The 12,833-nt window shown below is 49.9% G+C and overlaps 1 protein-coding gene across 1 annotated transcript in view; it reads right to left on the reverse strand.

Moving 5' to 3' along the window:
* The window catches only part of LOC119458285 (uncharacterized), a 52,871-nt gene that overhangs the window by 35,569 nt on the left and 4,469 nt on the right, over nucleotides 1-12,833 (reverse strand). Inside the window, exons 3-5 of the mRNA XM_037720119.2 lie at nucleotides 12,437-12,497; nucleotides 10,538-10,644; nucleotides 884-947 (exon numbers count right to left, since the gene is read on the reverse strand). Coding sequence (XP_037576047.1) covers nucleotides 884-947; nucleotides 10,538-10,644; nucleotides 12,437-12,497 — 232 coding nt within the window. The remainder of the gene's footprint in view (nucleotides 1-883; nucleotides 948-10,537; nucleotides 10,645-12,436; nucleotides 12,498-12,833) is intronic.

Consider the following 12,833-nt stretch of genomic DNA (forward strand, 5'->3'; position numbering starts at 1 on the left):
AACATCTCAGCCAAGTTTTGCTGTCGTACGCGGTGCGTGGAGATTGCAAACAGAGCGCTAAGTCACCTTTCTCTCAAACGCTCTCTTTTCAAACAGAAGCCTGCTCCTCACTCTCTTTTGGACGCTTTCTTTCGTAATAAAGTGGATTCCCATACGCGGCTGCAATTGGTCGCTGCGGTCGGCTACACAGCCTAGATGCCGTGGCTGCCGCGGGGTGCCACTACGAGTCCACTGGCTAAGCGCACTGCGGCTCGCTGAGGACAACCGTGCTAGGCTTACGTTTAGCGCGTCGTAGGCACCAAAATCCAAAGTCGTGGCACCTACGTTAACATCCAAAATGAAATTTGAACTACGCACCACAGTGACATTTCGAAGCCGGTATGTTGTGGCAACGCCCCACTCTGCCGTAGCCTTCACAATGCAAGGCATTGATGAAGGAACGGGATCACAGCAGAGGCCGTGTTTGACTGCCAATAACTCAGCTTCTGCTGAATGTATTGAAGTACTTTATGCGGTAAAGTATTTCTTAAATAGCCTATTTTCACTTCAAATACCTTTCTCCACTTCAATAAAAAGTGGTTCAGGGGTCCTTTAAGGCATGCAAAGCTTTCTACATAAGCATTTATGCATTTCACACCCAACGGAATGCAGCCACCATGGACAAAAATTGAACAAGTATATCAGCAGAATGGCACAGACACTGACACCGTGCAATGGGTCGAGGTGCCAACTAGACATTGTTACTGCTAGGACAACAGTGAGAACAGGATGTGTAAAGCAAAGTCTTTCTGTAAAATTATGCTGCATAACTTTGTGCTTGTACAAAATGAATTGAAATTGAGAGGCGAGGCTCCAGTGCAGAATTCACGAGATCATGGCTCACCCGAGCAGTCAAGCTTGGTGTGCATCACTTCCATGGAGAGGTTCCCAGCTTTCTCTTCGGGACTCTGCAGACAGCAGAAAACACTTCCGTCAGGAAAAGAGCCTTTGCCATCACCGCCCGACTTTATTTCAATAGTACCGCAATTACTCGATTGTAACGCGAGTTTTTTTTTTCATGATTTTCGTTGCTTGTACTCGACCCTCGTGTTACATTTTAATAAAGGCAAAACTGACCATTTTTAAACAAATACTGTGGGCGTTTATTACGCACGTCTTCTTCATCTGTATATTATCATCATCATCCTACGTTGCGCGATCCTCATCTTCAGTTATGTGTGATCATCATCATCGGGTGTGTGCTTTTGCTGGTTCGCTGCCGAGTACTCGGGCCGAATAAACGTCGTGCCAACAGAGACGCCATAAGTGGTGGAGGTGCTCTTCGATCCTCAGTCCTCTGCCCGCTCAGTCTACCCCCTGGAGCTACGTTCAGGCCGACGCTTGGGCCCACTGTCCGCTAGCATGTCTGAGGACGCACCACCTTCCACTTCTACCGCTACCGTTCTGACACCACCAGCCACCCCTTACATCCTCAGCAGCCACCAGCGTGACCCCCATCTCTTCGCTGGTCTTCGTGAAGAAGATGTGGAGGACTGGCTCGACGACTACGAGCGAGTCAGTTCCGCTAATCATTGGGACGACCTTAACAAGCTCCGCCACGTCTCCTTCTACCTGACGGGTGTGGCGAAGACATGGTTCTTCAACCACGAGATCGACTTCACTGACTGGGCTGCCTTCAAGCAGCGGCTGCGCCAAGTATTTGGTACACCGGCCGTTCGTTCTACCATCACAAAGAAAACCCTCGATACTCGCCAACAACAGCCAGGCGAGTCTTACACATCATACATAGAGGATGTTCTTGCGCTTTGCCGCCGTATGAGTTCATCTATGCCAGAGTCAGACAAAGTGCGCCACATTCTGAAAGGCATTAGATCAGTCGCCTTCAATGCCCTTGCCATTAAGAACCCCGCTACAATCGCTGACGTTGTTACAACGTGTCAGCGCCTGGACGAACTCGAGTCTGTTCGCCTTCAGCCGGACGTTGGTGACTATTCTTCTACGGCGGACCCACATCTGCGTGTCGTGATACGAGCAATGATACGCGAAGAATTACAGTCAATGGGCTTGTCGTCACCATCCGTGTGCCCCAGCGCGCCTTCTAGCGCAGCCTTGCGTGACATCATCAGGGATGAACTGGCGTCCTTGACCTGCTCCACGCACGTGCAACCCTCCGTCTCTCGTCCCCTGCCAACGTACGCGGAAGTTGCTGCCATGCCTCCGGGCAACGTCAACTCCACGGTGCCGCTGCGCACGTACGCGTCGGTTGCTGCCGCGCCTCCAGTAAACATTTCGACGATGCCGCCCGAGCTTTCATCAGCCCATTTGACTGCATTGACTCCCGGATCACCTAGCCCCCTGTACTATCCGCCATGGCGTCCGTCACGTCCCACGTGCTATTACTGCGGCTATCGCGGCCATATTTCACGTTTCTGCCGCAAGCGCCAGCAGGACGAGCGTCGGGGATACGACATCTCCGAACGCAACTTTTCCGGTGGAGTCTCTTCCCAACGCCGGCGTTTCTCTTCACCTCCGCTCCGCTCTACTTCTCCGCCCGCATCGACTGAAGACCGAAGCACTTACCGTTCAGCCAGACGCCGCTCCCCTTCGCCGTTCCGCCGCTCCACGTCACCACTGCGGCCCGTATCCCTCAACTCTAACATTCGTCCGGAAAACTAAGCGATGCAGTTTTTGGAGGACAAACTGCATACGACACCAGGACTGATATTCCTCCAGCGCGCCCGTCCAATATGCTCTCGGTGTTTGTCCAAGGAGTGCCCGTCGATGCTTTGGTGGACACAGGTGCGACAATTTCTGTTATTCACGCTGATTTATGTTCCCGTCTCAGAAAAGTCACGACGCCATACGATGGACCGACGCTAGTTGCAGCCCAAGGAGACCCTGTTCGACCTTCCGCTCTTTGCACTGCCCGTGTTTTTATCGATGATATCCGGCACCATATACAATTAGCTGTGCTGTCCCCGTGCGCTCATCAACTTATTTTAGGGTGGGATTTTCTCTCTTCTGCTTCCGCGGCTATTTGTTGTGGCCAACGTGTCGTCCATCTTACGGACACTGACTACTTACTTGGGGAAGACAGGTACACGCCATTGCACCTGCTCGCTGCGGAAAATACCGAACTGCCTCCCGGCCGACAGCGCATTATTACCATTATGTCGACCGATATCGACCATGGTGACGTCTTGGTCTTGCCCTCTTCCCGTTGCCTTCATAAAGGCATCGCTTTTGCGCCAGGTGTGGTTCGATTTCACAATGGCTCGGCGCTTGTCACCGCCACGAACGCGACATCGGAGAAAATTCTCCTTCCGCAAAGCACCACAGTGGCTTGCGCGGCCGACCCAGGGCCTGTATGCGTCGTGCCCCTTACGACTATGTCTTCCAAAGACCCTTCTACTTGTGCTACTGCTTCTCCCTCCGCCCTTACTGCAGCCATCAGCATTGACTTGCCACCTTCACATATGCAGCAGCTGCTTGCTTTGTTGAACAAACACGCAAATTTATTTGATGTCCATTCGTCGACTCTGGGCCAAACCACAGCTGCAGCGCATTCAGACAGACGAAGCGTCGATAGTGCGCCGACGCCCGTACCGCGTGTCCCTAGCCGAGCGGAAAATCATAGAAGAAAATGTCGCGGACATGTTACAACAGAAGGTCATCCGGCCCTCAGCTAGCCCTTGGTCATCTCCGGTTGTTTTGGTGCGAAAAAAAGACGGTTCCGTGCGTTTTTGCGTCGATTACCGGGCCCTCAATAAGATCACTCGAAAGGACGTATACCCTATGCCTCGCATTGACGACGCCCTTGATTCACTACAAGGTGCAGAATACTTTTCGAGCCTCGATCTGCGTTCTGGCTATTGGCAAATTCCCATGCACGAAGACGATAAAGAAAAAACAGCGTTTGCCACCCCTGATGGACTTTACGAATTCAACGTCATGCCTTTTGGGCTATGCAATGCACCTGCGACATTTGAACGCATGATTGATACCGTGCTGCGTGGCCTGAAATGGAAAACTTGCCTCTGCTACCTGGATGACATTGTCGTCTTTTCATCCACGTTTCCTCAGCACCTGCAACGCTTAGATGAAGTTCTGACGTGCCTTGGCGACGCTGGTCTTCAGCTCAACACGAAGAAATGCAATTTCGCCAGCAGATCTATTAAGGTCCTGGGGCATGTCGTGAGCAAGGAGGGCATACGTCCTGACCCTGACAAGATTGCTGCGGTCCTTCGCTTCCCTCGCCCAGAAAAGCCTAAAGACTTGCGAAGCTTCCTTGGCCTCGCTTCTCATTTCCGTCGCTTTATACGGAACTTTGCCTCCATCGCTGCGCCACTACACAAACTACTTGCTTCCGGTGTACCCTTTCACTGGTCTCAAGATTGTGAAGCAGCCTTTGGCATGTTGAAGTGCGCCCTCACGTCTGAACCTGTGCTTTGCCATTTTGATGAGACTGCACCGACTCTCTTGCACACAGACGCTAGCGGCCACGGCATCGGTGCCATTCTTCTGCAACGCAACAACTCTTCGCACGAAAGAGTCGTTGCATACGCCAGCCGCATACTCACCGATGCCGAGAAGAACTATACAATAACTGAGCAGGAGTGCCTGGCGATTGTTTGGTCCGTAGAGAAGTTTCGTCCCTATTTGCACGGGCGTCATTTTACAATTGTTACGGACCACCACGCATTATGCTGGCTCTCCACTCTCAAGAACTTGACTGGATGGCTGGGTCGCTGGGTTCTCCGCCTGCAAGAATATGACTTTGACATTATTCATAAGTCAGGCAAAAAACACCAAGATGCTGACGCTCTTTCTCGTTGCCCGCTTCCTGCGCACCCACTTGACACCTCGGCAACTGCGTCGCAAAGCAACTCTTCGGATGTCACTTCTGCGCCGGTTTCCTCTCTAGCCACCATAGACCGCCTTTCCCCGGACGACGATCAAACATTTGCATTTCGCCAAAGGGCTGACCCATATTGTCGGCGTATGATAGACCACCTCTCTGGCGCTTCTCGCCCACCTAACGCGCGGCTTCGACGCCAACTCGCACAATTCAAGCTGAACAATCACGTGCTGTATCGGCGCATTTACCACCTTGACGGTCAACGCTGGGTGCCCGTTCTACCACGCTCTCTTCGAGCCCATGTCCTCAAAGCATTCCACGATGACATGACTGCTGGCCATCTCGGTTTCCACAAAACCTACGATCGCATTCGAAGCCGTTACTATTGGCCTGGCCTTTCTACTAGTGTGGCGAGATACGTCGGTTCCTGTTCTCCGTGTCAGCGTCGCAAACTCCCAACCTCTGCTCCTGCCGGCGAATTACTGCCTATTCCGTGTCCTGACGCACCATTTGAGGTTGTTGGTATCGACCTTTACGGGCCCCTTCCTGTTACTGCAGCTGGATATCGGTGGATAGTGACCGCCATCGACCACCTGACGCGCTACGCTGAGACGACATCAGTGATCACTGGCTCAGCTTCGGAGGTTGCCGACTTCGTCCTTCAAGCTATAATTCTGCGCCATGGTGCTCCTCGAGTACTGCTCAGCGACCGTGGAAAGGTCTTTCTCTCGCAACTTTTAAACGAAGTCCTGCGCGCCTCTGGTACCACCCACAAAACAGCGTCGAGTTACCATCCACAGACTAACGGCTTGACAAAGCGATTTCATCGCACGCTTGCCGACATGATCGCCGTATATATTCAGCCTGATCACAAGAATTGGGACAAAATTCTACCTTTCGTCACTTTCGCCTACAACACGGCCGTTCAGCGTACCACCGGCTACTCGCCATTTTACTTAGTTTACGGACGGTCGCCAACTTCCCTTCTAGACGTTTCTTTCTTCGATGCTCCTGTCAATCCATCTGCATCGTCTAGCGAAGAATTCCTTTCACGACTCGCCCAGTGTCGCCAGCGTGCTCGCGTCAACACGGCGGCCAGGCAACACGACCGGAAGATCATTTATGACACCCTCCATCGCGTTGTGTCCTTCCGACCTGGTGACGAAATACTTCTATTGACGCCCCTTCGCACGCCTGGTTTGTGCGACAAGTTCCAGCCGCGTTTCATCGGGCCCTACATCGTCCTGGAGCAGACATCACCCGTCAATTATCGCGTGACTCCTGTTGTCGCCGCCACAGACCGCCGTTGTCGCAGCACCGAGGTCGTTCATGTCTCCCGCATGAAACCGTTCACGCGGCGGTCTTCGTCGCCTTGACTTGCGGCCAGGATGGCCGCTTCCACGTGGGGGGGAAATTAGTGTGGGCGTTTATTACGCACGTCTTCTTCATCTGTATATTATCATCATCCTACGTTGCGCGATCCTCATCTTCAGTTATGTGTGATCATCATCATCGGGTGTGTGCTTTTGCTGGTTCGCTGCAGAGTACTCTGGCCGAATAAACGTCGTGCCAACAGAGACGCCATAATACAGTTAAACCTCGATATAACGAACTTCAATATAACGAAGTATTTAACTTTTCATAACGTCTTGTTCGTAGAACACAATGTATTTAGAACCTCAATATAACGAGTGTGCTTATGCGCAATTTCAATATAACGAAATATCCCTACCGCCGCGAACGAATACAGAAGCAATAAATAGAAACTTACTCAGACACGGATGGCCAAATGATTAATTAAGCGGCTGCTTGCGAACGCACCTCTCAAATCGTGCGCCGCGTGACAAGAGCAACTGCCGAATTTCCGTGTAAAGTCTAAGCAAGGTAGATATACCTGGTAGCAAAGCTTCTATAGAAGCCCATACGTTCAAAACATGGCGGTTAATCAGCGGTTCATGGGGCTTAGCGCCATCTGTAGGAGGAAGGAACACTTCCAGCGGAAAAAAAAATGTGACGTCATATCCGTTAAAAACAGAAGTGACGTCATTTTGTTCTTAAAGGCGCGAAATTTGTTTTCGGAGTCTTCTCATTACAGCTGTATATTAAAATGCCCCGCCATACGACTTGATGGGCATTCCGAGCTTTCAGCGCGGAAAGCGATGCAGGAAAAGGTCAGCCGTACGGGTGTCGAAATCGCATCCCTGCACAGAACATACTTTCTTTAGAGGCCGACGAACACTTTGGGCATAGAGTGCTCGCCCTTTCGTTGGATGCCAAGCCCGTCGGCCAGCGCTGTCGCATGAAAACAACCAAATTAAACAACTATCTGGTGGTTGCAACTTACTGCTTTTGACTGAATAGGTTAGGAAACAATGAAACTACCCGCGTCACCAAATTTAGGCAAACGTGGGCAAGCAAAACAACACAACATGTGAGGGGGGCGTATTGTAACAGGTGAACTTTACGAGCATGCCTTTCTGCACACTTCCAAGAGCTGCATTGTATTGCAAGTGATAGCGGCTTCAATGCCCTCCGCTATCGGTGGGCGCTGAAAAAAAAAGGTATTTATTGATAATGATCAAGTAAAACAGAATTGCCTCTTCTTTTCTCGCCATGCGTATATAAAACTGATTAGGAACTTTATTTTCGTTGAATGAATTGAACTGCGTTTTTCTTTCCCAATGTTTGTTCCCTGCAAACATAGTCGCGCTTCAATCGCTGCTCCCATAACCACCCTTGCTGATGTCAGTGACAATTCGTTCTGAAACGCTTTTTGCCCGAAGCTTCGCGACCTATGTGAATCGACCTTGGTCCAAGTGCGATAAGATCCTATCGCGCCCTGCTCACTGTGCTTTAGGTGCGAGTGAAAGCGTGCAAGGGTGATACAAGAAAGATGAAGAAAAAAAAGGCTTCACGAGTGCCGCCTTCCCGCGCGAGCAAAGGGAAAGAGGGGGAGCGAGCTCGCGCGTCACGGCCGTGGCTACAAGCGCGGCTGAGCGCACGAGCAACCGTGCACCCCCTGCTTTAGAGGTAATCTGCCACGTGTGAAAAGAGTGGGCATGCCGAGATCGCGTGGCATCATGTAAGCTGTCTTCCCGCACGTTTAGTATTGGAGGTTGCATAATCTCGAGTTTCGGAGACCCGTTGAAGGAAGAGGCAGACAAAGCTTCCACGCCCCGCTGCCGGCGCTTTTCATGATAGCGTTGTCCCAGTGCGGGCAACGCTATGAGCCGTGGGGGCGGAGTGAACGCGAAAGCCCCCATGACTGGCTTCGCCTATTTCATATCACCGATGTGAAGATATCGTCGACGTGGCATGAAATCGTATCCTTTGTCACCGACTCTCAAATTCAACAAAATAATTCTTTTCCTCATTGAAATTTGCTTTTTTCGATTGCCCGATAATTCAGATAACTTTGCGCACGATTTCCGTGCACGAAAAATCGATCGGCGACTGTACTTAATTGCATAAAAGGTTGAATTTCAATACAACGAAATTTCTATGTAACGAAGCAAATTGCCCATTTTACCGGCTTCGTTATACAGTGTAGACCGCTTATAACGTAAGTCGCTGGAGTCGCGAATATCCGCACTATAACCAAAGCAACAATTTTCAAGGCCGGCACATATGCAAAACACGTGCACCGAGCCGCCACGCGTATGCGACAGTCGAGGAATGCGGCTAGAACATTTGCATTCAATTTACAGTCGAATCTCATTAATGCAAAAATAATTCGCGCAGCGGCGCCTCCGACCGGCATTGCTCCGGTGTAGGAGAGACCCCTCAATGTCGCGCGCAAACAAAAAAAATGCGTCGGAAATTTCACCCTCGCTCAAATGGCAAGGTTGCCGATTCTGCGTTGCGCCGGAACATAAGTGTACATACGACGTCTCAGCCACGCCACATTCTAGCCACTGTAGCCATGCGTAGAAAATGGCAGTGAACCCTTCTTTCTCCTTTATGCTTCCTCTACTTTCTAGTCACATGTTGACCTTGCACGCTGCGGCTACGGTGCAGAGGGAAGCAGCGGCAGTGTCCCAGGCCGGCCAACGAAACTGCCCACGCCGGCAAGCGCCCGCTTCCCGATAACGGCAGAAAACGAAACTTCGGGGAGCTGGCGCCGGCTCGGCTGGAGCGGCGGTGCCTGCACGGCGGCGGGCGCGCACGGTGACAGTCGAAAGTGAGGGAGCTACGAGGGAGGGCGAGGGGAGCCACCGAAGCGGCGGAGTTGCCGAGGCAAAATCTGCTTCCCTGCTGCCCTCTTCCCTCGCATTCCACGGTCTCCGCGTGCGCCCTTCGCCGTGCCGTGCCAGCGCCGCCCACTCCCCGAAGTTTTGTTTACTGCCGTTATCGTGAAGCGAGCGTTGGCCGGCATTGGCAGTTTCGTGGCCCTCGCTCACTATGCGCGCCTTGATATTTCACGACTCGCACTCAAGATTCTGGTTTCAGCCTCACTGGCTGTTCGTTTGCACCATGTGCCCTTCCTCCTCCACTTCGTCTCGCTCTCTTCCTCGAGCACTCCTTGGGGCGCCCGTATGAGGGGAGCGCTCGCCGTCTCCGCTGACTTCCGTACTCCCAGGCAGCCGCACTGTAACCGGTATTTCATTTCCCGCAACCGCACTATAAGCGATACGTGTATACATGGAGTGCTATGGGAAAATTAACAGGAGTCTGAAAAGACCGCACTATATCCGGTCCTGCACTATAAACGGTTACGTTATAAGTGGTCTATACTGTATCAAGGTTTAAATGTATTCTAAATCCCGCAATTTTTAGCATTACGTTGGCAGCCTGTAACTTCACATCTCGATCTAATCCACAGACAAGTCAACCGAAGTCGGAACTTGTTTTTGGCTGGCACCAAAGCTGTTTTTGCTGTGCTTGTGACTGGTTACGATGCTGCAAAACCCTAAAGCCTTTCGCGGTTCGACTCCATTCTCAACATTAGGGTGAAGAAACACATTCGGTACGACAGCTGCTTCGAGAGACGAGCAATTTTGATGACCGAGAAGCTGGAAAAGTCCGCCGCGGCTCAATGTCTTGGCGTCAACGAGTCGATTTGCGGATAGCGAGACCAGCGGCAGGCCCTCTTTATATGCGAGTCCAGTCGGAAAGGCTCTGTGGTTCTGACCCTGAATGAAATGTTTGTGCAGTCTTTAAGAAGTACTTAAATCTCAAGCAAGCTCGACGGTACGCAAGATGACTTCATATTCTAGGGTGATCACTTTTGGAGATAGTTTCACTTTCGCAAGACTGGGCTCGTCCTGGCACCCAACCCCTCAAAGTATACGGCTCTCTTGGTACTGATAGCGAGCTTAGGACAGCACCAAAAACACTTGTAGGGGACGCTTTCTGTGCCGAGTCAGGTGAAATTTCGCGAAAGTGAAAGTATCTACGAATGTGATTGCCCGAGAATACCGCCCAAAGAAAGCTCCGTCTTCTGTCAAGGCGCTGGAGAAATCGTTTGCTGCTTTGTTGCCGATCGACACTGGCACTGACAAGATCAGTGGTGCAGAATATTCAGGAACTGGGCCGGAATTTTACCTGCATTTTCTGAAACGAACAATGCCATGCAGAAGGTGCCACACTTTCACCACCGAAACGCACGGTGAAGTACAGCACTGCCTGGAGCAGGCAAGTCGAACAGACCTATTGCAATGGTACAATAAAGAAACTCGCCTGAGCAATGTCCTCTGGACTGGGCGCAACCGGTTCGGGACTTGGGACGTTCAGGCATGTTCGCGCGGTGGCACTGTGAACTTCCACAGGGCGCAGCTTGGTCCCATCTGTAGAAAGACAACCAAATTCAAGAAACACTTCCCAAAATGTTTGCTTGACATGCGCAGTGAACCTGCTTGCCTCATTTTAACGAGATTAGCATTCTTGAAAAACTTAACCTAGTTTGCAGTCTGTCTACCGCTCTGTATGTCTGTCTTCGCTTCTAACCTCTTTCACACCAACTAGGTAGGTCCCTAGGTGGTCCATGATGTTCTGGGCAGAGCAAGTGGCTGCTGTGCCTCATACACGATGTGCTTCAGTGGTGGCAATACTGTGTGCCGATACATCGTTTCAAGGTTAATCGCATTAACATCGACAGGTGTCCCGAGATGGTTTCTGCTGGAATGTTTATCATGGTCAAGAGCCTCGGACTGTCACGAGTTAAAGAAACCAACTGGAACAAAATTTCACTGTGGCTATACTGGTTACTAATAAGTTGTAGTATATATACTACTTAAGCAATTTCTCAGCAAAGCTGCAAGACTGGTAGCTTTCCAATTTTCTTATTAGCAGCCACCTGGTGATTAGCAGATGTGACAAATACCAGAAAATGGCCTCCAAGATTTTCAGCGTTACAAGGGTGCCACCTGGTCTCGGAGGTCATTTCCCAGGCACCTGCGCTGTATCTCAACTTTTCAGGTTCTGCAGCATTTTCGGCTTCATGACATCATGACAGCTTTTTTTAGTTTTAGTATGAACTATGTTTAGAGCTTTCCGCGACTCATTCATTCGTACTAGAAACAAGATCCCAATTTTTGTTGCAGCTGGCCTTTATAGCCAAGTGTGTCCAATTGCATTTCACGTTTGTCCTAGCTTGCAACATGCTACGTAACATTTACTGCTCTTTAAGGCCAACTGCAATGAAACATTGGACCATACAAGAAACCCGATTTAAAAAGAATACATTTAGTAGGGCGTTCTGGCAGTTTTAAAAACGTCTCAAGGCATATAGCCTCCTCCATGCATATTTGACTGTTTCAAGTATGTGTGGATGTGCCCACGTTCTACAATAGAACGGGAACAAAACAATGCTGTTATCACCTACAGGAAACAATGCGGAACCTGGAATATTTAGAGCCAGTATGACCTCATAAGATTAGGCAGTGCCCATCAGAGGCAATTGTCTGAGATTTTAGTATCCACTAACCACAAGCTACATGCATCATCTCATATTCTACTTAAAGGTAGTTAACAATAAAACTACACAATAATTAGCGCTGCAACCTTGTAGAATGCCGTAGAAGCTACGCATGTAGCGCAGACTGCACTTTTCAGTGCAGTCTTGATTTAAGATGCTTTCTACGGAACAATTACTTCATATTTACCAATACAACTTGTAGACGAAAAGTTGCACCAAATCATGTTCGTGCACCTTTGTGTTTCCAGTATGCGATGTACTAATATGTTTCGTTCGCGAGCGTCAGCAATGCGTTGTGGCCGGTGCTCGCAATAAGACGCCCTTTCGCGTGTTCATATGTAAACCTAAGTTCAGATCCTCGAAACATTCCAGGTAATAATTTAAGTCACAATCTGCGACATCAAAGTATAACACCTAATGTTATGTTGAATTACATGACACACTAATATCTTTCTTTCGTATGCGAAATGGAATTGGTGACTAGTGAAAGAAGTGTTTCTTAGCTTTTTTAACGTAGCCTATTAAACGTAAAACAGTATTGTTAACCTGCAAGATTAGTTAAAATAACAGTTCTGCAAAAAACATTGATCAGTCTAAACTGATTTAGAGTTTCTCGTTAGTGCTAACCAAGCTCCACAGATCTGATGAGACAATGAGCTCACCGCTGGAGCAGCCTGTTGGTGACGGCTTTTGGTCCACGCTGCTTGTCTTTTCGCTGGGAGCCTGCAAACAGGGTGTCGACCATACAGCCATGAGCAGCATGGAATGGCCGCAAATCGTACTACCCTATTTTGCAGAAACACTGTCAGCGGTCATGAACATTGAACAGGTCCACCTTAAACATTACATACAGACAAGGCTTCAGGTGGGTTCACGCAAAAATACAAGAGAAAATTCCCATAGCTAGATGCCTAGAAGTAGAAAAATTTAATCCGAGTAACAAGCCACTCTGAGTACATATATAGACGGGGTGTCCCAACTATCATGCACCAAGATTTAAGAATGCGCAGATGCCATGTAGCTGGACAGAACCAAGGTAATGTTAGCCGTCACTTGGAG

This window comes from Dermacentor silvarum, chromosome 7 (assembly GCF_013339745.2).
Source record: "Dermacentor silvarum isolate Dsil-2018 chromosome 7, BIME_Dsil_1.4, whole genome shotgun sequence".
NCBI classification, from domain to species: domain Eukaryota; kingdom Metazoa; phylum Arthropoda; class Arachnida; order Ixodida; family Ixodidae; genus Dermacentor; species Dermacentor silvarum.